This window comes from Oryctolagus cuniculus, chromosome 5 (genome assembly GCF_051225735.1).
Source record: "Oryctolagus cuniculus isolate XC-2025 breed Fujian yellow rabbit chromosome 5, ASM5122573v1, whole genome shotgun sequence".
In the NCBI taxonomy this organism is placed as follows: domain Eukaryota; kingdom Metazoa; phylum Chordata; class Mammalia; order Lagomorpha; family Leporidae; genus Oryctolagus; species Oryctolagus cuniculus.
This window is the reverse complement of record NC_142871.1, coordinates 82,752,476-82,779,758: the sequence shown is the minus strand read 5'-3', so window position 1 is coordinate 82,779,758 and position 27,283 is coordinate 82,752,476. Positions and strand designations below refer to the sequence as shown.

General features: G+C 50.7%; 1 protein-coding gene across 4 annotated transcripts in view; it reads left to right on the top strand.

The window, feature by feature from the left end:
• ANKRD6 (ankyrin repeat domain 6) overlaps nucleotides 1–27,283 on the top strand; it is a 213,992-nt gene that overhangs the window by 169,399 nt on the left and 17,310 nt on the right. For 2 of the 4 annotated variants that reach the window (XM_089332903.1, XM_008263206.5), the window contains 8 exons: nucleotides 3,352–3,450; nucleotides 5,457–5,795; nucleotides 13,633–13,731; nucleotides 15,225–15,323; nucleotides 21,552–21,650; nucleotides 23,832–23,930; nucleotides 26,225–26,323; nucleotides 27,145–27,222. In XM_089332903.1, the coding sequence (XP_089189029.1) occupies nucleotides 5,502–5,795; nucleotides 13,633–13,731; nucleotides 15,225–15,323; nucleotides 21,552–21,650; nucleotides 23,832–23,930; nucleotides 26,225–26,323; nucleotides 27,145–27,222 (867 nt within the window). In that variant the 5' untranslated portion in view covers nucleotides 3,352–3,450; nucleotides 5,457–5,501. The remainder of the gene's footprint in view (nucleotides 1–3,351; nucleotides 3,451–5,456; nucleotides 5,796–13,632; nucleotides 13,732–15,224; nucleotides 15,324–21,551; nucleotides 21,651–23,831; nucleotides 23,931–26,224; nucleotides 26,324–27,144; nucleotides 27,223–27,283) is intronic. The other 2 variants (XM_008263208.5, XM_089332904.1) reach the window with 1 other exon arrangement.

Below are 27,283 nucleotides of genomic sequence, written 5' to 3'. Positions count from 1 at the left end.
CCTCAGCTTCCTCGGCAGTCGCATCTGTGTGGTGCTGAGAATACTCCGCAGGGCCTTCCTGACTCTGGCACCAAGACTCCTTACTCTGTGCCCCCTTTTGCAGCACCTGTCATGACCATGGTCTGTACTTTCCAGTGCAAATGAACTGTGTCCTCCACGCCATCACCTCATTCACAGCACACACGTTTTTCTCCTCACACACATGGTGAACTCTGTTTCAGAATGCCTTGGAAAACTGTGAAAGTCACTTGTTCAATGTCAAGTTTAATTAATTAACAAGGGTGTGCAATGACAGAGTCTGGAACCAGCCCTACGGAGTAAAACCCGGTCATTTTGCTCTATCTGGTCTACTGTAGACTTTTTTTAAAGATGTATTTATTTATTTATTGACAGGCAGAGTTAGATAGAGAGAGAAAGGTCTTCCTTTTCCGTTGGTTTACCCCCAATGACCGGCACACCACGCCAATCTGAAGCCAGGAGCCAGGTGCCTCTACCTGGTCTCCCATGTGGGTACAGGGCCCAAGCACTTGGGCCATCCTCCACTGCCTTCCCGGGCCACAGCAGAGAGCTGTACTGGAAGAGGAGCAACCGGGACAGAATCCGGTGCCCCAACTGGAACTAGAACCTGGTGTGCCGGCGCTGCAGGCGGAGGATTAGCCTAGTGAGCCACGGCGCTGGCCTATTTATTTCGAAGGCGGAGTTGCAGAGAGAGAGAGGTTTCCCATCCACTGGTACACTCCTCAAATGGCCACGATGGCCAGGGCTTGGCCAGGCTGAAACAAGGAGCCAGGAGCTTCTTCCAGGTTTCTCATGTGGGTGCAGGGGTCTGAGTATTTTGGGCCGTCTTCCACTGCTTTCCCAGACACATTAGCAGGGAGCTGGATTACAAGTGGAGCAGCAGGGACTCAAAGCGACATCCATATGGGCACGTGCACCTACTACGCCACAGTGGGCATTTCATTGCAAGAGACAGGAGTGGAGCAAGTGTAGTGGCACAGAGAGCTAAGCTGTTGCCTGCAACCCCAGATCCAGCTACCTGCTTATGAGTATGAGAAGGCAGCAGCAGATGGCCCAAGTATCTGTGGGAGACCCGAATGACCGAGCTCCAGGCTCCTGGCTGTGGCCTGAACCAGCAGATGGGAGCGATCTCTCCTCCACCCTCTGCCTTCAAATAAATAAATTAATTTTAAAAATCAAGGTTTCTATAGCATGTGGCTGAGGCAGTTATCAGCAAAGAAAGGTCACTCCCTCCTAGCTCAGACACTGCCCTTTTTATAAAAGCTTTTTATAGTCCGCTCTTTTAAGAGAGTAACTTTGCTCTTAATTAAGAATTCTAATTTTAAAATGAGCTCTGACCTCTTTCCAGAATTATGCTCGTACTTTGTGTTTCATGCGTAGAAATGAAATTCCTTTACTGTCTGTCATTTCTGTTTTCTCCCACGATCAGTACTTCATTGAAATCCTAAAGTTGTTTTCCTGCTCGAATATTGATAAAAGACCTCTGGGAAGTTTGGTCAAGATGGTGAGCAGTGCCGCCATGTGAGACCCTCGTGGCTCGGGGCTGTGTGGTTCCAGCATGGGTAGGGCTGGGGTTAGGAGTGCGGGAAAGCAAAGGGGCCATCACGTGTGCCCTAGAATCAGGAGAGTTACGCAGGTGGGAGGTCGGCTCTCTGGCAGAAGCTGATCTAGGGTCTTCTGGAGCCCGCATGCTTAGGGCGGTTGAAGGGATGGTCTTCCCTGGGACCCAGCAACAGGGCTAAGAAGCCCACTCAGGTGCACAGGAGATGGGCTGCAAACCCCGGGGAACAATGCGAGTGCTCATCGGCAGGAGATTGAGTGAATAGTAAGTGAACTGGAATACATGTGACAGTACGAATAAAACTCAGTATCTTAAAACGAAGACACTGCTGTATGCTTTGACACCATTTATTATTATTCTCATTTTAGAACAATTCTCATTCTCTAGTTCTCTCCCTAAATGCCCTCAACAGCTAGAGCTGGGCCACGCCAAAGCTGGGAGCCAGCAACTCAGACCAGGTCCCCCAGCCGTGTGACAGGGACCCACATACTTCAGCTGTCACCTACTGCCTCCCAGGGCACATTAGCAGGAAACTGGAATTGGGAGTGGAGCCGGGTGTTGAACCTAGGAACTCCAATGTGGGATCTGCGTGTCCCAACTGGCGTCTTAGCCGCGAGGCCAAACACCCATCCTCAATGCCTGTTACTGAAGACTTGAAACAAAGAAAGCAATATTTTTGTGTTCTGTGGTTACAAGAATGTAGTATAAGTATAATGAAAGGCAAAGAATGATTCGACAGAGGGGTGACCTCTGGCAATGGAAGTCAGACGGAAAATCTGGAAGAAATTCACAAGGAATGTTCGTGATTTCTCTGATGTCTTTTTTTTTTTTTTTTTTTTTTTTTTTTTTTTTTTTTTTTTTTGACAGGCAGAGTGGACAGTGAGAGAGAGAGAGAAAGGTCTTCCTGTTGCTGTTGGTTCACCCTCCAATGGCTGCCGCGGCTGGCGCGCTGTGGCTGGCGCACCTCGCTGATCCGATGGCAGGAGCCAGATGCTTCTCCTGGTCTCCCATGGGGTGCAGGGCCCAAGCACCTGGGCCATCCTCCACTGCACTCCCGGGCCATAGCAGAGAGCTGGCCTGGAAGAGGGGCAACTGGGACAGAATCCAGCGCCCCGACCGGGACTAGAACCCGGTGTGCTGGCTCCGCAGGCGAAGGATTAGCCTATTGAGCCGTGGCACCGGCCCCAGTGTCTTAAAATGTGTGATGGATATGTGCTTGTACGATATTAATATATTTTTTAAAATTTTTGAACATTTTCAATATTTTTGGCTGGAATATTTTATAACTTTAAAATCTGTTTTTAAACGAAGAAGAAACTCCCCTCATCGGTTTGGACGGTAGTTACCAACCAAATTTTTCTGAGGCTGGTTAGCTGGACGTTTTGTTGTTCCCCTACCTCTGCCCTGGTTGGTTTTATCCAGACCATTTTCTCATCCCGTAGAATAAGCACCAGTGGGAAAATATGAGACGACCAAAGCCCCAGGCTGACCTGCTCCTTAGTTTGCTACTTGAGAGGGTAACAAAGTTGTGCACTGAAGGATAGCATGGCTTGTGAGCATTTTGCTGTTAGTTACAAAGCCAATAACCCAAGTGACTGTGACAAACTTGTATTCTGGGTAAATCCATAAGAAATTCCTGTCAAACCAAAGGGGCGGGGAGAGGAGTGATCACCCTAAACACTCCTGTAGGAACTTTACCCCGGACCCCCTGACCCCTAAAGAAATGATTTTGATGTCTTGTTCTGAAATCAGTGTTTGCTTTGCGTTAACAGCATGGCCGGACCCCTCTGCACCTTGCTGCCAATAAGGGCCATCTCTCTGTGGTCCAGATCTTGCTGAAGGCTGGCTGTGACCTCGATGTCCAGGATGATGTGAGTAGAAGCTGTCGTTCTCCCAAGGGAGGGCTTGGTGGGAAAGCTTGTCTGCCTGGGCATCCACAGTACAATGAATTAGCAGCTGTGGGGGGAGGGGCAAGAATGTGCTGCTAGCACTTTTTTCTTTTTTTTTTTAGCATTAGCTGGATCCTCACAGTCTTAACAACTTCCTCCTGAAGACTTGCTCTGGGCCTGTTGTCAGTAGCAAGTCAGGTTTTGGGGGTAAGGGTGATTCTAGCCCATGTTTCATGCCCTATCTGTTAGCATTCAAGTGCAGAGGCTTACAGGGCATTTTGCCTGTGTCCTGCCCCAGTACAAAGGAGCACACGGACACCCCCCAGTGATTGTGGGCAAGGCCTGCTGGATATGTGAGGTGTTAACCAAATTCAACCTTGAGGCAAAGATGGGGCTTAAAAATGATTCCTTTCCTTTTCTCACCTGGATTTCTCTTAGTGTCCTTGTAGTTGAAAAGGACCTATTCAATAAGATAAGAAGACATGGATCTCCTCGAATCCAGGAAAAAGGCACCCAGAAGGGGTTTACTCTGCTTCTGCGCTAGTACGGACACTTGGCTGCCAACCAACTCAGCCTTGCTTCTGCTCATTGAAACTGGAGAAGGACTGTCACTCCCCTAGGGTCAGGTGTCCACTCCTGTGTCAAAGCACAGTGGCCAGGGTGGGGTCCGTAGTACATAGGGTTGCCCCATTGGATGGGTTCTCTAAGAAGGGATCATAGAAATTGTCTTCCAATGAGCTGTTAGGAAAAGATCCTAGGGTCATGTGATTGAAACTATTTTCAGAATCTATTTCAACTGTCACATGTGTGATAGGATGTAAGAAGTAAGAAATGTTGTAAGGCGCAGACCCCTCGGGATTCTGGACTTCCGTGTTCTCTTCCAGATTCAGCCTTGAGAGCTGAGATTACCGAGCGCTTTTCAAATGTCAGCCTCTCAGGTGTGCTGGGGTGTGATTTACCAGACTGCTTGGCGAGCGCACTGACCAGTGGGAAGGACAGCACTTGCCAAGATGTCACTGAACACGGCATTGTCTTTCATGTGGGCAGAAGGCCATCAGTGTGTTTCATAAATCTCCAGTTATCCCTGGAGTCTGTTGGGTCATCAGAATGATTGTTTTCCAAAGATGCTGATGTAGCTTTAAGCAGTTGTTTTTACCTTGGGTCATAGTAGTTTTTCATTTTTTCTGCACTGTAGCCATCAGAGCTTTCCTGATCATCTCACTAGATGACAGGAGGGGAAATACAGAAAATAGTTTCTGACACTGAAAAAGTAGGACATTGAGTTGCTGGCTCAAAGGTATTGGGGTGCTTCTGGTCTTCTCTGTGCATGGTGAAAGTCCTTACCTACCACAGTGGCCAGGCCACGGAGCCAGACATGCTGGCCAATCCAACTTAGCACCATGACCCTAAGTCCTGAGCTCTGAGTATCACCGTGTTCTCCCGCACACAACCCATCCTAACATCCTGGAACTGCTGCTGTTTCTCTCGGGCAAGGTAGAAAGCAAAACAGACCCAGTTCTCATAAGGTAGCCAGGGTGAGACATGTCAGCCCAAGGAAAGCTGGATCCACCTTCAGACAGGAGCCACCCCTTTTCATTCACTGGGATTATTCTCTGGCATTTTCCCCCCTTGCTCTGGACACACAATGCATATCGCTTGCTCCATAAACCTTAAACAAAACTAAAGCACGGCAACAAAATGCATTGTGAAAACAGCTGGGAGAGGAGAGGGCAGAACTTCACTAGTTCTGAAGTTGTGCACCTGCCAGTGTGATCCATGCCTGTCTTCTGTGTGATTGTCATGCCCATTGATGAATCGCCTTGAAATACATCTAAATTTGAGGATGAAAATTCTGTGTGTGTTCTTTAAAGAAACTGGGAGATGAATTATTAGGAAACTTCTGGAATGATTTTTTTCTGTCTTGGATGGTGGGTAGAAACAAAAAGTTAATGTTGTGAAGAATTTACTCCTCGCTTCATATTCTACAGATACTGATCTTGATGGCATGGTAAAGACTGAGAATTAGTGGAAGAATGACCTCCAGTGGCCTGGAGTGGGATTATTATGAAATCCAACCTGCGGAAACCAGTTCTTTAGAATATGCAACTCCAGGAGCAAATTCTCTCTTCCTTCCCACCAATCCTGTCCACTCTGAGTGGAGCTATGATGCCATCTTTGATTGGTCCATGAGCAATCACACGGCCCCAACCTCAGAAATAGTCCAGGACCCTGTGGCCACAGTAAAAGGCATGAAGGAAGAAAAAAATAAGAAAAACCAGAGAAGAAAGGCTAGGAAGAACCCTAGAAGATCAGAGGGAGAAGACGAGGTCAGCAACTTGCTTTACGCACACTCTGTCTTGAGCTTCCTTGCAGCATGTCTGCCTGTGCACCTGCAGGGGTATTCCCCACCCTTGCATGACTGGGCTCTCTTCCGTGAACTTGGCTTTGAAATCTGCCAATGCTGTACTCACTCTTTTTCACTATGTGGGAGAGAAAACTAAAAAGTATTCCAAAGACTTGGACCTCAGGGGTCAGAAAGCTCTTAAAATTCCTAAATAAAAAAAATACCACCAATGTCTCAGAAAAGCCGAGAGCTGGCAGTTCGTGTACTTTTGCAAATGGGTCAATGTGTTCCAGACCAAAGTTCCAACCTGCAAGGTTGCCAGCTTTTCGTTTTCAGCTGCAACATTTTCCCCTCTGCTTCCTTATATTAATTATTCATCAGATACTGCTTGGGCACTGAGAGTGGCCAAAGAAGTGTGCTAAGCTTGACAATGCCATGAACAGGCAGTATAAACCCACAGAGGCACCTGGTCTATGTGAGGCCATCCTAAGCTTAATTGGCTGTGCAGGTTGGCAGAGGACTTGATAATCTGAATTCTGGCCCAACTATGCTTACCCAAATTGGCTGGTTTTCCCAGGCTAGATTTATCAATAAAATGAGAGAATGAAATATCATAGCATTAGACACACAGTAGGGGATTGTCGCTCCCCCTCTTCGTGGAGGAACGACACAGGACCCTGCGCTGTTCTTTCGTCTGCTCGGCCCTCCCCGGGTTTGCTGCTGGTTCTTCCCGGATTGGCTACTATCCCTTCCACCTCCGTGGAAGGGCAGTTCCCCCTGGCCACATTCCCCACTTCCGCAGGGGAGCGGCACACCGCCGGCCGGTTCTCTTGGGGGCTGCACGGGTTCCCTTAGATGTTCCCCATAGATGTTCCCGGTGCATGCCGTCTCTCTCCTCCTTTATAGTCCTCCTCCGCCAATCCTAACTCGGCTGCCCACACGCCGAGTACGCTGCTCTTCTCCAATCAGGAGCAAGTCCTACAGTTTATTAGTTGAACTGGAGGCAGCTGTGCGGAAGCTGTTTACTTCTCTCCCAGCGCCATATTGTGGGGGAGCAGATGCATAGAATAAGTCTTAATTCCAGTAACTCAGTCTAGTCCGGTTTGCTCCCCACAGATCCCCCTTTCTTTTTATTTTTGGCGTTGATACGCGCCTGTCTTCGGTGTCCCGCGGCACACACTCTGCTCTACTTGCTAGAGTTGCCACAGGTTCTTACAAGTCCTATCAATCAGGCAAACCGAATCCGGGTCCTCTCTTCGCCATGTTGTGAGGAGGTTTTTAGGCGCTGATGCGTGCCTGTGTTCGGTGCCCTGCAGCGCATGCTCTGCTCTGCCTGCAGGGGACTTACAAGACCTATCAGGCAAACCGAATCCAAGCCTTCTCATTGCCTTATTGTGGGGGAGACTTATTAGTGTTGGTTCGTGCCTATCTTCGGTGACCTGCAGCTCATACTCTGGTCGAGCTGCTTGCTGGCGCTTACCGCCTTAATCAGGCAGACCGAATCCAAGCCTTCTAATTGCGGTATTGTGGGGAAGCCTTACTGATGTTAATTCGTGCCTGTCTTCGGTGACCTGCGGCACATAAGCTGCTAGCCGCCGCAGGTGCTCATCGTGCTCATCGCCTCACTTAATCAGGCAGACCGAATCCAAACTTTCTCGTTGCCATGTTGAGGGGAGGCCTTTCTATTTCTCTATTTCTCTATCTCCGGGCATTCCTATTTCTCCCATTTTACTTCTATCTCCCAGCATTCTTATTTCTCTCATTTTATTTCTAAGCTTCTATTTCTCTTATCCCTGCAGCTTCCCGGTGCCTCGCCCTGCCGGCAGCTCCGCCCCGAGGCTGCTTCTCGGCGCCTTGCTGGCTCTGAGCCGCTTCAGCCCGCGCCTCTCTCATCTGCGCTGCTTCCCGGCTTTGCGCGGCTTGGCTTCGCGCACTCCGTGGTCTCCACGCCCTTCGCGTCTGCACCACGGCCTCGCCAGCCCCGTTCCCTATCTATTCACGCCCCGTGCTCTCTCTGCACGCGGCGGCTTCCGCGAGTAACACAGCGTAGCTTACGTGTCCGCCACTAGCATTCAATCTAAGTTCCCCGGGCTAGCCTGGCGAATTCAACCCAGCATACGTCTCCGCCCCACGGTTTGGCTTCCCGTCCTTTGCTCCCCGGGCTAATCAGACGGATCCCAATCTGGCTTACGTTTCAGCTTCTGGTTTCAACTTTTCGCCCCCTATTCCCGGGCTAACTTGAGAATCCCAAAGTGGCTTTCGTATCCGCCTCGGCCTGCCCCCCGCGGCTTCAATTTCCCTAACACTTTTCTCTACCCGGTATGTTTCCCTAAGTTTTCTTCCAACAATATTCCTCCCTCATTTCTCCTGGCCTCTCCCCACAGTCCGCGTCCGAGTCTGTTTGTTCTAGCTTTCACTTTCGCTTTCGACCTTAGAGATTTCTCCCAGCTTCCCCCCGTAGTCCGTATCCGAGTCTATGCCTAGGCTTTCAATAGCTTCTTCCGGCTCCTTTTTCGTCCGGCTTTTCCCTAGGCTGTTTGCTAGTCTCTCTCTCCGATATTTTCCCTAGGCTGTTTGCTAGTTTCTCTCTCCGATATTTTCCCTAGTTCTTCCCGTTTCTTCCCTCCTAAGTTTTTTATCCGTCCTAGGTTTCCTATCCGAGCTAGGCTTCCTATCCGAGCTAGGTTTCCTATCCGAGCTAGGTTTCCTAATCCGAGTCAGGTTTCCTATCCGAGTCAGGTTTCCTATCCGAGTCACGGCACCATTATGTCGCTCCCCCTCTTCGTGGAGGAGCAACACTGAACCCTGCCTAGGCTTCATATCCGAGTCACGGCACCATTATGTCGCTCCCCCTCTTCGTGGAGGAACGACACAGGACCCTGCGCTGTTCTTTCGTCTGCTCGGCCCTCCCCGGGTTTGCTGCTGGTTCTTCCCGGATTGGCTACTATCCCTTCCACCTCCGTGGAAGGGCAGTTCCCCCTGGCCACATTCCCCACTTCCGCAGGGGAGCGGCACACCGCCGGCCGGTTCTCTTGGGGGCTGCACGGGTTCCCTTAGATGTTCCCCATAGATGTTCCCGGTGCATGCCGTCTCTCTCCTCCTTTATAGTCCTCCTCCGCCAATCCTAACTTGGCTGCCCACACGCCGAGTACGCTGCTCTCCTCCAATCAGGAGCAAGTCCTACAGTTTATTAGTTGAACTGGAGGCAGCTGTGCGGAAGCTGTTTACTTCTCTCCCAGCGCCATATTGTGGGGAAGCAGATGCATAGAATAAGTCTTAATTCCAGTAACTCAGTCTAGTCCGGTTTGCTCCCCACAGGGGATCAGTAAATATTCACTGAACAAATATTAGCAAATGCTGCTGAAAGCACTGTACTTTTCCCAACATTTTTCTTTCAAAGTTTTAGAATGTCATGATTGATTTAGATCGTATAGAAATAAGCATTATGTCAAAGGTGCTGCTTGGATCTGTTGGTATATATTTGAGGGCACATCTTATTCTCTGTCGTGTTTCCAGAAGGAAGTGTTTCAACAGTGAATTTTAATCTTCTAGAAGCAAAGGGTCGATTCATTAGTTAACTGACCCTGCTTCAGCTGAGGGTGTCTCCATGAGAAATTGTTTGTGTTGTGTTCTAAGGCAGAGTAGCTCCGAGATGATAACCAAGGCAGTCTTTGTTTAGGTGTTCGGTGTCTCTCGGAGCCTTTAAGTTCTCACTGCAGTAGCTTGAGAGCGGCTGGTTTCTAAGAGCCAGAGGAAGTAGATCACCCAGCCCAGGACCGTTCCAGCGAGCGTAAGCAACACTAGCAGTCCAACTGAGGACAGCCCCCAGTGTAGGGGGCGAGGTGGCAGAGGAAGCTGAATTTGGCCTTCATAGCAGTGCTTATCTGACCAAGGAAGCCAGGAGAGGAGTTGTGGCCTGGAGTCAGGCAGTGCGGCAATGGGGTCCCCGCAGAGAAAGAGACCGCTGTGCCCACTGGCTTAGGACAACCTGTCTTCTCACTGCAGCGTTGCTCAAGTCGGTAGAGCTCCTCCACTGGCCCTGATCACCCCTCGGAGAGTTTACTCTGAAGAACTGACCTGAGAGTTGGATCTAGCTGCTTGCACTGAGCGGGGGTTTCACAGAGGAGAGGGGAGGCACGCTCGTAGGTTGCTGATGGCAGCAAGTCATAAATAATGGCTCCGCGCTGGCTCCAAAGCGGCTGGCACTCGTGATTCAGTGGGCAGCGTGTGAACTACGAGGAGACTTGTGCCCTAAACCCTAACCAGGCACGCCCTGCATGTGATAATCTGTTCGCCAAGAGTGGCTGGTGTGACCCACGTGCTCAGAGTTTGTCGCTCACGTGTCACACACAGCACAGGCAGTGGTTAAGGTTCTTCTGATCGGTCCGAGGAGTGCTAGGGAATGGCTGCGGGCTGTGGGAGTCTCGAAAGCGCCAAGCAGTTGGAAATCTGGCCACGCTGGTGCTGTCTTCAATGAGTGGGCTGTCGTCTCCCCAGTCTTGTTCAGAACAGAGCGCCGTCTTCCTCAGCGCGTCGGCGATTGTACATGTGCTGGAGATCCCTATTAGAAGCACCCATCCCCAGCCTGATGGGGACCTAAGAAGTCTTAGAAGTTCTTCTAGGCCGGCGCCGCAGCTCACTAGGCTAATCCTCCACCTAGCGGTGCCGGCACACCGGGTTCTAGTCCCGGTCGGGGCGCCGGATTCTGTCCCGGTTGCCCCTCTTCCAGGCCAGCTCTCTGCTGTGGCCAGGGAGTGCAGTGGAGGATGGCCCAGGTGCTTGGGCCCTGCACCCCATGGGAGACCAGGAAAAGCACCTGGCTCCTGGCTTCGGATCAGCGCAGTGCGCCAGCCGCGGTGGCCATTGGAGAGTGAACCAACGGCAAAAGGAAGACCTTTCTCTCTGTCTCTCTCACTATCCACTCTGCCTGTTAAAAAAAAAAAAAAAAAAAAAAAAGTTCTTCTGAAAGTTTTAAAAAGTTAAAACGTAAGCTCTACCTTATACAATTGCTTCAGTGGGCAAGTAGATCTTATCTAGAAAAATGAGAGCATATCAAAAAGTTCCTGGAAAATATAATTCAAAAAATAAGTTTATTTTGGCACAAAAGATTTTTGAAATCCATGCATAGTTTTTTTTTAATATGCATTTTCTGTCAACTTCTTTTAAACATGAGCTTTGTGCTTTTTTTTTTAAATTTTCATTTTATTTGAGTGACAGAAAAACAGACATCTTCCATCCACTGGTTCACTGCCCAAATGCCTGTAACAGCCAGGGCTGGGCAGGCAGAAGCCAGGAACGCCACTTGTACCCCCTTGGTGACAGGTACCCAGCATTTGAGTCATCCATTACCTGCTGCCTCTCGGGAGGTGCACTGGCAGGAAGATGGGGTTCAATGAGGCAATCCCACGTAAGGACTTACTGCTGTGCCAGATGCGCCCCCACTACCACCACTGTGAACATTTTGAAGATCCCTCGTATTCCTTAGATGGACACCTGCATCCACTGACCCCGTGACCACGTTCCTCTCTGACTGCCTGGCTCACAGACAGGGTCCTCTTTGAATAAGGGGTCTGAGAAAATGGGGAGAAGAAAGCCCGTGTAAGCCTGGTTTCTAATGGGAATGAGCATCTAGGAGCCGAGGGGAGGGGTAGGGAGTGACGACAGTGGGTGAAATCATGGTCACAGACTGCATACCCTGAGCACACCACTGCACATCACCTTAAATTCCACACTTCCTTCCTGACGCTCAGTTATGCAGTAAATATACAGGGTTGGAACATAGGAAGAAGTATAGAGGAGAAAACAAGAATCACCTGCCCTTATGAATTTTTAAAGGGAGACTCTTTAAATTCTGTTTTTCAGGACTGACTTATTTTACTTATTTGAAAAGCATAGAGAAGGAAATAATCATCCATTTGCTTGTTCACATCTCAAACGGCCACGATGGCCAAGGCTGAACGAGGCTGAAGCCAGGAGCCTGGAACGACATCCAGGTCTCCCACGTAGGCAGCGTCTTCTGCTGCCGTCACAGGCCCAGTAGCGAGAAGAGAGGTGGAAAGCACAGCTGGGACTCGACCCTGCACTCCTGATGTGGGATGCGGGTGTCCCAGGCGGTGGCTTAACCTGCTGTGCCATAAAACTGGGCCCTTGACTTTTTTTTTTTTTTTAAGATTTTTATTATTTATTTTATTTGAGAGGTAGAGTTACGGACAGTGAGGGGGGAGACAGAAAGGTCTTCCTTCCATTGGTTCACTCCCCAAATGGCTGCAATGGCCAGAGCTGCGCCAATCCAAAGCCAGGAGCCAGGTGCCTCTTCCGGGTCTCTCACGTGGGTGCAGGGGCCCAAGGACTTGGGCCATCCTCCACTGCCTTCCCAGACCATAGCAGAGAGCTGGATCGGAAGTGGAGCAGCTGGGACTAGAACCGGTGCCCACATGGGATGCTGGCACCGCAGGCAGGGGATTAACCTACTGTGCCACAGTGCAGGCCCCCCTCAACTTTTTAAATTTAAAAAAAGCAAATTTGGATTTTAACTAGCATTGAGTGTTTCACTGCTATAATAAAATGCACGTAACACTTAACATTCCTGTTGCTGTGCCATCACCATCACCATCACCCATCTCCAGAGCTGTTTTCCATAAATGCCTTTCGTATGCATTGGTATTTATTAACGTTTCCTCAGGTTGTTTACAGGCAATATTGAATCCCTCTTTAAAGAATTCTCTCCGACGTCTGTCTCGTACTAGTCCCTCTTTCCACCACCAGGGAGGTTCCAGAGGGTGCCCCTTGCACCTGCTGTGCTCTGCCCAGAAACGGCATTTTATACAAAACTCTGAGGAGGGAAGGGAGGGACCTGGAGGGATCGTGGAGCCCCTTGTTATACAGGTGAAGATCCCGAGGTCCCACAAGGTAGCAGGTTCCTCCCAGAGCCATGGGCAACCCAGGTGTCCCAACTCCATTGCCCTGTGCCCAGTGCTTTCCAAAATTGTCACGTGGTTCACGCATCTCCCTTTCAGGCCTGGACTTCAGGCTCAACCTGATTTGCCCCAACTCGCCTTCCTGGGACTGTGTCAGAGATCAAGTGTGCTTCTGGAGACTTCAGAACTCTCTCCTTACAGTCTTGACCTTCTTACCTCCGGGGGTGTTTTGTCCTCCTCTGTGCTGCAATTAGGGGAAAGAATCAAGTTGCCTTTGGCGCCTGAAGGAGGAAAAAAAAACAGTCTGCAATCCAAGGAATCTGATCCTGGGAGAAAAGGGGTGAAAATGCAGAATGAATCAGGGAGGGCGGTATGAGGAGGCTCCTTCGAGGTCTGCAGGGATAGGCTGCACTCAGATGAGGCAGAGCCAAGCCCTCCATTGCTCTTGGCTAGTACAAGTCAGTGAACAAATGCCACACCTGTCATCAGATCCTGGGTGCCACCAAGTGGCAGAGCTGCAGAGTGAATCCTCTGCCAGCCGGGAGCCCGAGGACTCGGGATTCGTTACGACTCCAGGCAGCTACCGGTTTACACAGCCCGGCTCCCATACCTGCTCTTCTCACACCCGACAGCCACATCCCTGGGATGGCAGGGGAGGGCCTGACCCTCATTCGGACATCAGTCTGGGCTGAGACCTGTTCTTGCTGTTGGCTTAAGGACCTCTGTAGGTGTGTGAGGAAGGGGGCTGTGCCAAGCATGTCATCTAACAAGCCACAAAACCTGGTAGCCAAGCCCTTCCGTGGGGAACCAGCGTGTTCTGTGTGGGGACCTGGACTTGTGTCTGGGTGCAGAAGTGTCCTGGGGAGAGCTGACCACTGTCCCTACCTCTGTGTCGCTTTGCAGGGGGACCAGACTGCCTTGCACCGGGCCACAGTGGTGGGGAACACGGAGATCATCGCGGCGCTCATCCAGGAGGGCTGTGCCCTGGACAGGCAGGACAAGGTGAGGCAGGGCGCAGGCGGCATGGGGCCTGTCGAGCACTCGAGATAGTGTCCTTCTTAGGTCTTAGCGTTCATGATTCAACATGACAGAGTGCTAGCACCCCAGCCAGTTTTCTGTTTTGCTTTCCCCTGCGTTGTGGCACCAATAACAAGAGCACAAATCTAAATAAGGGGAAAAAATCTTAAAAATGATGACCAATGGAGGGCCCGGATGTGGGAGCAGGGGAAAAGGATGTGAATTTAATTTGCTTTTTATTTTTTGGATAAGTGAGCAAAATTGATTTCTTTATGTTGGAAGGAAGAAAATAAGTGAAACTAATTCTTTAAGAAATCTTAATAGCATACTATATGTTGCCCCAATGTTTTTAAATTATTGGACAATCTTAAAACGTGGAACTTGACAATTAAGGGCCTCGCAGCCTCTGCTTGTCTCGGTAACCTTTGTGTTCAAGGTAATATACACAAAAAGCAGAGGTGCTCACCTGGCTGCTTGTGACTTTTACTGCCTGTTCACACCTGTGCAGCCCTGATGGAAAAGCACCCAGCGCCCTCACCCTGTGACCCGAGAGCCCCTCCTCCCCTCTCCGTTTGCTGTCACTCTGCCTGGCCAGGGCACATACTGACCGGCTCTGTGCCTTGGGGATCCTAGACTCCCCCTGTGTGTGTCAGCAGTAGTAGGCCTGGCCTCTTTTGTGCATATTTCCAGGAACTTCCAGGGGCAACAGTGTGGAACCCAGACAGAGTAGGCGAATGCGCCTGCAGCGCCCTGGGTGACTGCCCTGTGCGCTGGTCTGGAACAGCATGGGGAGGGCGTCTCCACTGTCCGCGTGGTGCTCCCTCTCCCCGGGATGGCTTCCTCCCCATCGCACTCCACTCACCGTACTTAGTGATGCTTCTTGCTTCTTTTGTAGTGGGTTAAGCAAATCTGAGCTGTGTTAATTGGTTTTTGTTTGAAAACTGCTTGTTGAGGACATTTGATTTTTACAATCACTGCTTCCTCAGAGCCTGCTCATTTGTTGGGGGTTCGGAGACCTTTGGATTGAGTTGGATGAGATTAAACTTGGATTAAAAAAGAAATTGGGGGACAGGGATCCACCTGCCAGGCACTGGCACTCTTGAAGCTGGATTCTGGCTCTGCTAGGTCCTCCCTGGTGCCGGGGGCAGAGCTGGGGAGGAATGGGCAAGGTGCCCTCCTGTGTTGCTTCCCCTGCATGGGCCCTGGAGCCTTCCTCAACCCGTCTCTTAAGAAAAGCTTGAGGCCTGGTGCCGAAGGCAGCCACCGGGTGGTATGAGCTCACGTGGCTTCTCTGGCTCTAGAGGTTCTTCCCATGTGAGTAGAGATTTGGCACTCAAACTGTTCCGTCGGGGCTCAGATGAGGAACCCCCATTGAGAAAGGCCCTGGGGAATGCCCTAGAAACTCACCGTGACGTGTTGAAGACCATGCGAACAAGTAGGTGTTGAGTGATTGCCTTGTCCCCCTGTGTGTCCCTTAGGACGGGAACACGGCCCTGCACGAAGCGTCCTGGCATGGTTTCAGCCAGTCTGCCAAGCTGCTCATTCAAGCAGGAGCCAACGTACTGGCCAAGAACAAGGTGAGGCCCAGGGTGTGCTCGAACTTGCTCACAGGTGGGGGAGGGGGACTTGCTCCCCAGGGTGGGGGTGGGGGAACACCTTCTGTGAGCAGTGCCACAGCTCAGAGCGGCACGGGGGGCCTGGCGTGGTCAGCCCCACCCGCTGGTCCGTGTGCCAAGAAGGGAGAAGCACGCTGATACTCCAGGTCAGTAGCGCTGGGGCCCTGCTGGTGGGACAAGCCCCTGCCTCCTGCCCCCATCATTTGGACACTATTAAAACAGCAGTAGTTATTAACACAGCTATTACCATTGCTATTAATACAGCAATTGAGAACTGGCATTTTGAAAATATCAGCAAAGGAGTTTAAAATGCTGATACCCGGTGTTAGCCAGAGTGCGTGAAGGGAGCTCACTCAGACACTGCTGGAAGAAGCGTGAAGGCAACCACCTCTGGGCGGCAGTCGGGCAAAGCAGAGCGAGAGCCTTAAAATCGGCACTGGCCTCTTACCCACCATTACCCTCTTGAGACCGTGTTCTCAGAAACCAGTAAGCCTGGTGGTCAGATCCTATCCACAACGGTTACTGCGAGAGAGGAGGAGGAAGATGGAGGGCAACTTAAAATGATCACTCATTCACGTTATAGGATATAGTTAATATTAAAATCATTGTTTTTGTGGAGATGTTGTGGCACAGCAGGTAGTCACCACTTGGGATGCCTGCACCCCATATCAGAGTGCCTGGTTCAAGTCCTGGATATCCCGCTTCCAATCCAGTTTCTTGCTAATGCATATCCTGGAGACAGCAGGTGATGGCCCAAGTACTTGAGTCCCTGCCCACCATGTGGAGACCTGGATGGAGTTCCTGGCCCAACCCTGACTGTTGTGGGTGTTTGGAGAACAATCCAGTGGATGGACGGTGTGTCTGTCTGTCTGTCTCTCTCTCTCTCTCTCTTTCACTGCCTTTCAAAATAATAAATAAGGATTTTGAAAATACTGTTCTCAGTTTTCTAAGGAACATGACAAAGGGGTACAAAATCATATATCTTCCATGTCCTAATACTTAATTTACTCTTTTAAAATTTAGTCCTTTTTCAAAAAATGTATTTATTTATTTATTTGAAAGGCAGAGTTACAGAGAGAGAGAAAAGGAGAGACACAGCTCTTCCATCTGCTGGTCCACTCCCCAAATGGCCGCAGCAGCAAGGTCTGAGCCAGACCAAAGCCAGGAACCAGGAGCTTCTTCCGGGTCTCCCAGGTGGGTCCAGGAAAACCCAAGAACTTGGGCCATCTTCTGCTGCTTTCCCAGGTGATTAGCAAGAAGCTGGATTGGAAGTGGAGCAGCTGGGACTTGAACTGGTGCCCATAAGGGATGCCAGCATTGCAGATGGTGGCTTAACCCACTGCGCCACAGCACCGGCCCCTCCACTACTTAATTTATATACATGAGCATGCTTCAAAAAGTTTGTGGAAAAATGGAATTTAAAACATTAATTTTGGTGCAAAAACAATTTGAAACCCATTCATAGTTTTTAAATTTTCATTTTATGAAAATTATGAAAGGCAGAGAGCTAGAGACCAAGAGATCTTCCACACTGGTTCATCCCCAGGTGCCCACAACAGCCAGAGCCAGGCTGAAGCCAGGAGCCAGGAACTCAATCCAAGTCTCCCACAAGGGTGTCAGGGGCCCAAGAACTTGAGTCATCACCTGTTGTTTCACCCAAGGTTCACATTAGCAAGAAGCTGGATTAGAAGCAGAGCCAGGGGGCCGGTGCTGTGGCACAGCAGGTTAACGCACTGGCCTGAAGCACCAGCTTCCCATATGGGCGCCAGTTCTAGTCCTGGCAGCTCCACTTCCGATCCAGCTCTCTGCTGTGGCCTGGGAAAGCAGTAGAAGATGGCCCAAGTCCCTGGGCCCCTGCACCCACGCGGGGGACCCGGAAGAAGCTCCTGGCTCCTGGCTTCGGATCGGCGCTGTTCCGGCTGCCGGCTGTTGCAGCCAATTGGGGAGTGAACCATCGGATGGAAGACCTCTCTCTCCCCCTGCCTCTCCTGTCTCTGTGTAACTCTGACTCTCACGTAAAAAATAAATCCTTAAAAAAAACGAACAAACAAACAAAAAACAAAAAAGCAGCAGCAGCAGCAGAGCCAGGACACAAACCCATGCACTCTGGTATGAAATACAAGTATCCCAAGCAGTAGCTTAATTGCCATGTCATATTTTCTTACTGGCAGAATAAAATTGGTGTGACATAGTTCTAGAACCTTCTTCAGACTCCCTGTGTTTCCCTTGTTGATTCTGCATGTCTTTAATGACTGCCATGAAGCCAGCACCTTTGACAGGACTGACTTCATGTGCAGTCAGGACTTTACCAAGCCAAGCACCAGCCCTTGCACAGGGAGTGGAGAGTCCAGAACAGGGATCCTCTGTTCTTGAGGACGAAGCTAGCGGTGGTTCTCCAGCTGGCTGCCCAGAGGACTCTCCTAGGCAACGTGAAACAAAAAACGGGGAGAACCAAACGTAACCACAGAATCCCTGACGACCAGGCTTAAGGGGGACTGTCCCTATTTGCCCTAGTTGGCAGGATTCCCCAGAATGTGGGACTTCCGTGCTAACCCTGGGACAGCCCCAGCCTCCCCACCTTGCTAAGTCAGTCCCAGTCCCTCCAAGGTTTGCAGGTGTGCACTGCTAATTTTTTTTTTTTTAGATTTATTTATTTGAAAGGCAGAGTTAGAGAAGGAGATACAGAGACATCTTCCATCTGCTGTTTCAGTCCCCACATGGCCACAACACCAAGGTCTGGGCAAGACTTGAGCCAGGAGCTTCTTCTGAGAATCTCAGGCACATTAGCAGGGAGCTGTATCAGAAGTGGAGCAGCTGAGACTCGAACCAGTGCCAGCGCCACAGGTGCTACAGTTCCTGTGCCATGCACTGCTATTAAAAAAAAAAAAAAAAAAGTTTATTTGGAAGGCAGAGTTACAGAGAGACAGAGGCAAAGACAGAAAAGTTTTCCATCCACTGGTTCACTCCCCAAATGACTGAAGCAGCCAGAGCTGTGCTGATCCAAAGCCAGGAGCATCTTCCAGGTCTCCCATGCAGATGCAGGGGCCCAAGCACTTGGGCCATCCTCTACTGCTATCCCAGGCCATAGCAGAGAGCTGGACTGGAAGTGGAGCAACTGGGACTCAAACTGGCATCCATATGGGATACCAGCGCCACAGGCAGAGTCTTAGCTCGCTACACCACAGAGCCAGCCCCTGACCAGCTATTGTTACAAAGCTCCTTCAGGCCTTCATCCTGCAGAGCGAGCATTGACAACACTGAGCTCTCGAGACCCTCAGGCCTGTACTTCTCAGTTCCAGGAGAGGACAGTCACTGACAACAACCCCCAACCCCCACCCTGCTGGTCAGAGCCCAGGTTATGAGGGGAGGTACTGAGCAGCTGGCATCCAGTCTGCTTTTGTTGATTTTTGTTTGCTCAGTCCTAGTCTCGCACCCTAGGTGGACAGCCAAAGGGCTCTACCAGGCCACTCTGCAGGCCTCCAGCTCTGGAGCGGAGCTCAGAGCAGACAAACCCTGAGCTCAGGCACTTAGCCTGCTGAGCGCACCCAGGCCCTCTGAGGCCACGCCAGACCCCCACTCCTGCTTTTCTCGTTCCTCTTCTGGAGGTTTGGAGCAGCCTGGTGGGCCCTGCCCCCGCCCCCCAGGCGAAGATCTGTCATGCGGTTCCTTCTGCCAGACTGCAACCCCGCTCCATGGGCCAGCTGTGCTGTGCTGTGCTGTGCTGTGCTATGCTATAGGCTCCGTCCCGGGTCTCAGTCTGCGGGCCAAGTGGTGGACAACACCTGTATCTCGCCTCTTGTTCTTTTTTATTTTAAAAATAGTATAACTATTACACAAAAGTAAAAAGAGCTCAAGGAACACACATAGATTTGACAATTTTTAACATTTTACCATATTATTTCACATGTAAATTCTATAGACATACCTACACATACAGTTTTCTTTTTTATTTTTAAATGTTTTTATTTTATTTTTTAAGGTTTATTTATTTATTTGAGAGGTATAGTTAAAACAGCAAGAGAGAAAGAAAGAAAGGTCTTCCATCCACTGGTTCACTCCCCAAGTGGCCATAACAACCAGAGCTGGGCTGATCCAAAGCCAGGAGCTTCTTCAACATGGATGCAGGGACCCAAGCACCTGGGCCATCCTCCACTGCTTTCCCAGGCACATCAGCAGAGAGCTGGATGGGAAGTGGAGCAATCAGGACTCGAACCAGCACCCATGTGGGATGCCAACACTGCAGGCAGAGACTTAATCTACTACACCACAGTGCTGCCCCCATAGTATTTTTCTTAAAAGCGGGGATAATGCTGTCACATGTGGAGTTCATGATAAAGATCATAAAGTAAAGAAGGGTATATTATTATAGATGGTATAATTCAGTGAAGACAACATTTATAATATCTATATAGCAAATATGACATCCACACATTTTTCATACTCTTTTAATTTCCTCATATGACAGAAAACATGGAATTTATTTTTCTTTGGCTTATTTAACTCAGTTACATTCATTTTTTTGCTGACATCAGGATTTCATTCTTTTTTTTTATGGCTAAGTAAATGTTCCATCACATATATATATACTACATTTTCTTTATCCATCTGTGACATCTAGGTTGATTCCAAATCTTAGCTATTGTGAATTGAGCTGCAATAAATATGGAAATGCAACATGTCTTCCATATACTGGCTTCATATCTTTTGGATATATTCCCAGAAGTGGGATAGCTAGGTGATATGGTACATCTATTTTTAGTTTTTAGGGGAATCTTCATACTGTTTTTCGTAATGGTTATACCAATGTGCACTCCTACCAACAGTATATTAGGATCCCCTTTTTCCCATATGCCTGCCAGCATTTGTTGTTTTTCGACTTTGGGATAATAATCATTCTAACTCGAGTGGAATGATTTCTGGTTGTGATTTTACTGTGCATCTGCCTGATAGCTGGTGATAATGAACATTTTTCATGTTTTTCTTAGCCATTTTTTTTAAAGATTTATTTATTTTTATGGGGCCAGCACTGTGGCATAGCGGATAAAGCTGCTGCCTGCAGTGCCAGCATCCCATATGGGCACTGGTTCGAGTCCTGGCTGCTCCACTTTTGATCCAGCTCTCCGCTATGGCCTGGGAAAGCAGTAGAAGATGGCCCAAGTCCTTGGGCCCCTGCACCCATGTGGGAAGACCTGGAGGAAACACCTGGCTCCTGGCTTTGGATGGGCACAGTTCCTGCTGTTGCAGCCAACTGGGGAGTGAACCAGCAGATAGAATACCTCCCTCCCTCTCTCTCTCTCTCTCTCTCTCTCTCTCTGCTTCTCCTTCTCTAACTCTGCCTTTCAAATAAATAAATATTAAAAAAAAAAAAAAACACTTGCAGGCAGCAGCTTTTACCAGCTATGCCACAGTGCCGGCCCCTATTTGTATTTTTTGAAAAGATTTATTTATTTATTTTGAAAGTTTGAGCTGCAGAGAGAGAGAAATGTCTTCTGTCTGCTGGTTCACTCCCCAATTGGCCACAACAGCAGGAACTGCGCCCATTCAAAGCTAGGAGCCAGGAGTTTCCTCCAGGTCTTCCCATGTGGGTGCAGGAGCCCAAGCACTTGGGCCATCTTCTGCTTTTCCAGGCCATAGCAAGAGCTGGATCGGAAGAGGCACAGCTGGGACTAGAACCGGCGCCCATATGGGATCCCGGCACTGCAGGCGGTGGCTTTAATCCGCTGCACCACAGCACGGGCCCCCGCTTTTGCATTTTTTACTCTACTGTGGGTGGAGTTTATACAGCCACAGCTCTAGTCCATATTGGACAGGAAGCCGTCTCTGAGAGGAGTTGAGCGCATCCCATGCGCACAACATTTTCAGGGCTTCCAAAAAAAAAGCTTTCCAAGATGCTCCGCGTCCATCATCACCACCTCGGGACAGAACGGGTCCAGCCCGGCTCTCCAGGAAAGCGGTCCGAGCGGCGTGTTCGCAGGGCCTCACGCGGTGGCTTTCAGCTGGTGAGTGGCAGAGCCAGGCCTTGGGACCAGGGCTTTATGACAGAGGACTCTGAAGCACCCCCCTGGAAGCAGTCATCGGGAGACAGAGAACAGGAGCCCCTGAGCGAGGTGACTTTGCCCCTGAGCGAGTCTGGACCCCCGCGCGCGCATGCGGCTCTAACGCGGCCTCCCCTCTCTGCTTCTCCGGCAGGCGGGGAACACGGCGCTGCACCTGGCCTGCCAGAATTGCCACTGCCAGAGCACACGCGTCCTCCTGCTGGGCGGCTCCCGCGCCGACCTCAAGAACAACGTGGGTGACCGAGCTGGCCCTCGCGTGTGCCCCGCGCGCCGCCTGGGACAGCAACCCCAAAGCGCCCTAGCGTATCGCCGCGTGGAGAGTAACACAGGGGAAGCGCTGGGGACTGTCTCTAAAGTATTCGTGTCTTGCCACATTTCCTTACGGGGTGCCGGAGGGGCATGAGGAGGAGGAGAACCACGTGGAAATAGCTGCTTTCCTCCCAGCCTCCTCCCTCTGATCTTCAGCTTAGTTTGGTTTATCGTTTGTCCCGGCGTGTGTGTGGCCAGTGGCAATGTAGGAATATCAGCATCCACGAGGTGTTGGCTGCACACACAGGAGGTCCCCAGTATCCTCTGGGGGTGGATCCTGTTGATGTTGGAGGTGTCCCCCAGTGAGGACGCCTGAGCAGAAAGGACACGTGTGTATCCCCCCCACTTCCCCAACAGAGAAGCCGTTTCCTTTTGTAAATCCCAAGCTTAGCAAGGTTGGTGGGAGGATCTGGGGTGTCTCTCAAAAATGGCCCTGGTTGGGGTCTCCCCTTTGGGTGGCAGATTCATTTAATAGGGTTCTTTTTTTTTTTCTTTTTCTTTCTTTCTTTCTTTCTTTCTTTCTTTCTTTCTTTCTTTTTTTTTTTTTTTTTTTTTTTTTTTTTTGACAGGCAGAGTGGACAGTGAGAGAGAGAGAGAGAAAGGTCTTCCTTTACTGTTGGTTCATCCTCCAATGGCCACTGCAGCCAGCGCGCTTTGACCGGCGCACCGCGCTGATCCAGAGCCAGGAGCTTCTCCTGGTCTCCCATGGGGTGCAGGGCCCAAGCACTTGGGCCATCCTCCACTGAACTCCTGGGCCACAGCAGAGAGCTGGACTGGAAGAGGGGTAACTGGGACAGAATCAGGCGCCCCAACCGGGACTAGAACCTGTGTGCTGGTGCCGCAGGTGGAGGATTAGCCTATTGAGTGAGGTGCTGAGCCTCACTTTGAGCTTGGCTGCATCTTAGTCCTGAGGAGGAAGTTAGTTAGGCCCAGCGTTCATCAATCTCCAGACAGAGCTGGGATGCAGATGTCCAGAGAAGCTGCTGGAAGCCACGCCTTCCTGGCTCTGCTTCTGTTGTTGTCTTCTGGGAGCAGGAATTGGGCAGTCTGTGCCCACTCAGAAACACCTGAGCTTTTCTGGATGCCCTTTGGTGTTCCTAGTGGCTGCTTGCTCTTCAAAAATGTCTTAAAATTTATTCTCATTTGATTTTAAAGATAATGAGACAGAGCGGGAGAGCACTCTTCCATGTGCTGAATCACTCCCCAAATGCCTGCAACAGCCTGGACAGGGTTAAAGCGAGGAGCCCAGAACCCCGCCCGGGTCTCCCATGTAGACAGCAGGGACCCAAGCACTTGAGCCATCATCTGATGCCTGTCAGGATGCCATGTTAGCAGGGAGCTGATAGGAAGCAGAGACAGAACTCCAGCCAAGCCACTCTGATAATGCAGGTGTTCCAAGTGGTGGCTTAACACCAATTCTGTTGGTCTTTTTTTTTTTTTTTAAGATTAATTTATTTATTTGAGAGGCATAGTAGCAGAGAGGTCTTCATCCGCTGGCTTACTCCTCAAATGGTTGCAAAAGCTGGGACAGGGCCAGGCTGAAGCTGGGAGCCAGAAACTCCATCTGGGTTCCCCACAGGGGTAGCACAGGCCTAAGTACTTGCAGCATCATCTACTGTATCCCAGGTGCATTAGCAGGAAACTGGATTGAAAGCGGAGCAGCCAGAACTCAAAACCAGCACTGGAATGCGGGCATCGGAAGTGTCAGCTTAACCGACTGCACCACAGTGCTCGCCCTGTTGCTCTTAATAGAGTTTACAGCAGACTCTCTGGGTCGTAGGGGAGCTGGTGTTTGTGGGTCCTTATCTCCTGGCGCGGGTCTTCCGCAGGACTTGTGGGGAGGTGCATAAACTTGGAGGTAGAGGCTCCTATCGCCCACGTGGCGGCTCTGCAGGGGCAGAAAGCAAGCAGGGCTGCAGGAGCAGCCAAGTTCTGCGGGTCTTGGAGCAGGCATCTGTGTTAGAGGGGATGCTTGCCTTCCAGCTCAGGGCTCCCAAGGAACACCTGGTAGTCCTCGGCATTTAAATGGTATTTTCCTTTTGGTTTTGTCTGTCTGATTTTGGAACTGCTCAGACTGTGCTTAGAGTTTGACTTCTGTCTGCAGGCAGGCGACACCTGTTTGCACGTTGCGGCGCGCTACAATCACTTGTCCATCATTCGGCTCCTCCTCAGTGCTTTCTGCTCTGTCCATGAAAAGAACCAGGTCAGTGCATGCGTCCTCTTCATGGCTTCTGGCACCCTTCTCCCAAGGCTACCTCCCAAGCACATACCTTGTGTGTGATTGCAAATGGGAGTGGAGGCTGCTGGGAGCTGCTGCCCTCCTACCTGCCCGGACTCCAGCGGTCCTCTCTGGCCTCCTGGAGAAAGTGTGCTCTTACCATCCCCATGCCAAGCACCGCAGTTCCTCTGGAACAGTTTTTGGAGACCCTGGGACCAATTTTGTTTTTATAGTATTTTAGAAAGGAAAGCCATAAGGGAGAATGGAAGCAAAGGAACTGGGAGGCTTGTGACTCCCTGGGTCTCTGACTCTGCTTGCATAGCAGTGTCAGCAGGGGAAGTAAACATCCCATTCTTGGATCCCACCCCTCAGCTCTGGGGGTGAGGTCCAGGCTCTGGTACTTTTACAGAGCTCCCTGTCTGGGTATGAAGCCACCAAGGTCATCACATCGCCAAGTCAATGCAGAGGCTGCTTAATCAAGTCCCCCAACACGGTCCCACCACCCAGGGCTGCTCAACCTTGGCAGCCTGTCACAGTCACCTGGCATCTTTCAACTCCCCCAGCTCCAGCCCACACTGCCACCCAATGGCATCAGACCACCTAGGACTAGGACCCAGGCACCCAGTGGATTCCAGTGTGCAGCCAGCATTGGAAACCATTGCTACATGGCTGCTCCCCCACACTCACAAGGAAGCAGCTCCACAGTGAAATAAACACATTCTTTAGGGTGACAGCTGGGTTTTCATGCTTCCCAAGAAGTAAAATTGTTCATGGTCTGCTGCCTGATCACCTGACAGGGAGGTGATCCATCTCTTTGTTGGGCTCATTTGTTATATCATTCTGTTTGGAACATGGCGGTGTTTGCATTTGGAATCAGCCCAATGAACTGCAGGTGCACTTACCCTCCTTTGGCAGTTGTGTGAAAACGTAATTTTTTGTGAAGAAAAGTAAAAACGTACTTACAGGCTATTCAGGAAGAGGCGGAGCACAGCTAGTCATAAGTACATAAGTGAACACTGATTCTCCGTGTCTCCACCCAAAGAACACCCTGAATCTGACCTGCAGATGGCTCCAGTGCCAATGTCCCCCTCGGAGGCCCCTGGGGCAGCTGCAGGGCTGGGCCGTTACCCCTCCAGTGCTTGCAGAAGGAGCTGTCAGAAGTAGCCATCGGGGGCAGCGCTGTGACGTAGCGGGTAAAGCCACTCCCTGTAGTGCTGGCATCTCACATGGGCACCAGTTCAAGTCACGGCTGCTCCTCTTCCGATCCAGCTCTCTGCTATGGCCTGGGAAGGCAGACGAAGATGGCTTAAGTCCTTGGGCCCCTGCACCCCTGTGGGAGACCCGGAAGAAGCTCCTGGATCCTGGCTCCAGATCAGCCCAGCTCTAGCTGTTGCAGCCATCTAGGGAGTGAACCAACGGATGGAAGACTTTCTCTCTGCCTCTGCCTCTCTGTAACTCTGCCTTTCAAATAAATAAAATCTTTAAAAAAAAAAAAAAAAAAAAAAAAAACAGGAGAAGAAGTAGTAGTAGTAGCCGCCACTGCTCCTCCCGCTTAGTCCGGGGCTCAGACAGCAAGCCCTTCCCTTGACCCCTGACTCCCCTGGGTGCAGGAACAGGTCCATGCTCGGGCTTGATGAGCCTGCCTGCTCCAGGCCTCCTGCCTGTCATCCTGTCCCCATGAGGCTTCAGGTCTCACCATTCTCAGTGACCCCAGCCCAGCATTCCATTGCCCCGATGTTTTTTAAATTAAGATTTTTTGCTTATTTATTTGAAAGGCAGAGTTACAGAGGCGGGGAGAGAGAGAAAGAGATCTTCCATCTGCTGGTTCACTCCCCAAATGGCCACAACTGCCAGGGCTGGAGAGGACCAAAACCAGGAGCCAGGAGCTTCGTCTGGCCCTCCTCCACTGCTTTCCCAGGTACATTAGCAGGAAGCTGGACTGGAAGTGGAGCAGCCAGGACTTGAACCAGAGCCCATGTGAAATGTGGGCATCACAGGCAGCAGACAGTGCTGGCTCCTGTCCCCTGCATTTAACCCTGTTCTGTGACTTCTGGGATCCCCAGTCAGTAAAACAATGTGATACTGTTACATAGGCCATTCGGCTCTAAGAGCTCTTTAAACAGAACCACAAAACACTTCAAAGAGGGCCCGTTGCAGTCTAAGGCCCATCTCAGGTTGGCTTTGAAGACCCACCCTTAGACCAGGGGATGAGAAGCCCCTGTTGGCCTGTGTGCCGTGGTCAGAGCGGGTTTAGCAAGCTTTCTTCTGATTAATTTCAGGCTGGAGACACAGCGCTTCACATTGCTGCGGCCCTGAATCACAAGAAGGTGGTTAAAATCTTACTGGAAGCTGGAGCAGATGGGACCATTGTTAACAACGTACGTTGAGCTGCGGTGGCGACTTCTAAAGCCATTCCCACTCCTTTTCAGGATGGGGTGTTACTTCCTGAACTCCTGCGGGCTCTCCCTGCCGCAGCCCCTGGGACCCCTGAGGCAGGGAACCCTGGCTCTGAGCAGCCCCGTGGTTGACAAGCCCCAAGACTTCACATTCAGACTCTCGGGTGCAGAGAGCAAACCCAGTGTGAGAGGAAGCCTGGAGGTGTCTAAAGACATGGACAAGTGGGTGGTTCCAGAACTGTAGACACGTGTAGTCTTAAGAAAAGTGGCCACATGGCCAGAGGATCGATCAGTCTCAACACGCTAAACCCTTCCTCTCCAAAATGGCCTCTGCCTGTCTCACTCCTCCCCCACCCCAGGTTCTAGCTCACACCCTCTCTTCCTCAAGGGTGGCTTCATGGGCTCCGCCCTCCTCCAAGTGCTCTCCAGGGAAGATTCATTGCCAGGCTGGATTTTGTGGTCATTTGTGTTTTCCCTGCACTGAAATGCCCTACTTGATCCCATCTGATTTTTCCCTTCCTTCCGGTCCTTGCAGGAAGCCTGCCTCGGTGGGCAATGTTCCAGACCTTTGCCTCCTAAAGCATTTAGTTGGCGCCTGCCCTATGTTGCTGTGTGCCATTGGTTAGCATGTCCTCTTGGCTCCCCCACTGGATGCTGTGGGCTGAAGAACAGCGCATGTCGTGTGCAGGGCTGTGTGTGCTGAGCACACGCACCTGTGGGCTGTGAACGAGTAGAGCTACCCCCTCCACATGGTCAGGGTTGGGGTCCTGTTCTCACATGTCTTCCCCTGTGCCTCTCCTTAGGCAGGCCAGACTCCGCTGGAGACTGCCCGCTACCACAATAATCCGGAAGTTGCTCTTCTCCTCACTAAGGCTCCCCAGGTAGGATTTCCTGCATTTACCATTGTATTGAGGATGTGGGGCTGCAAAGTCGCTGGGATGC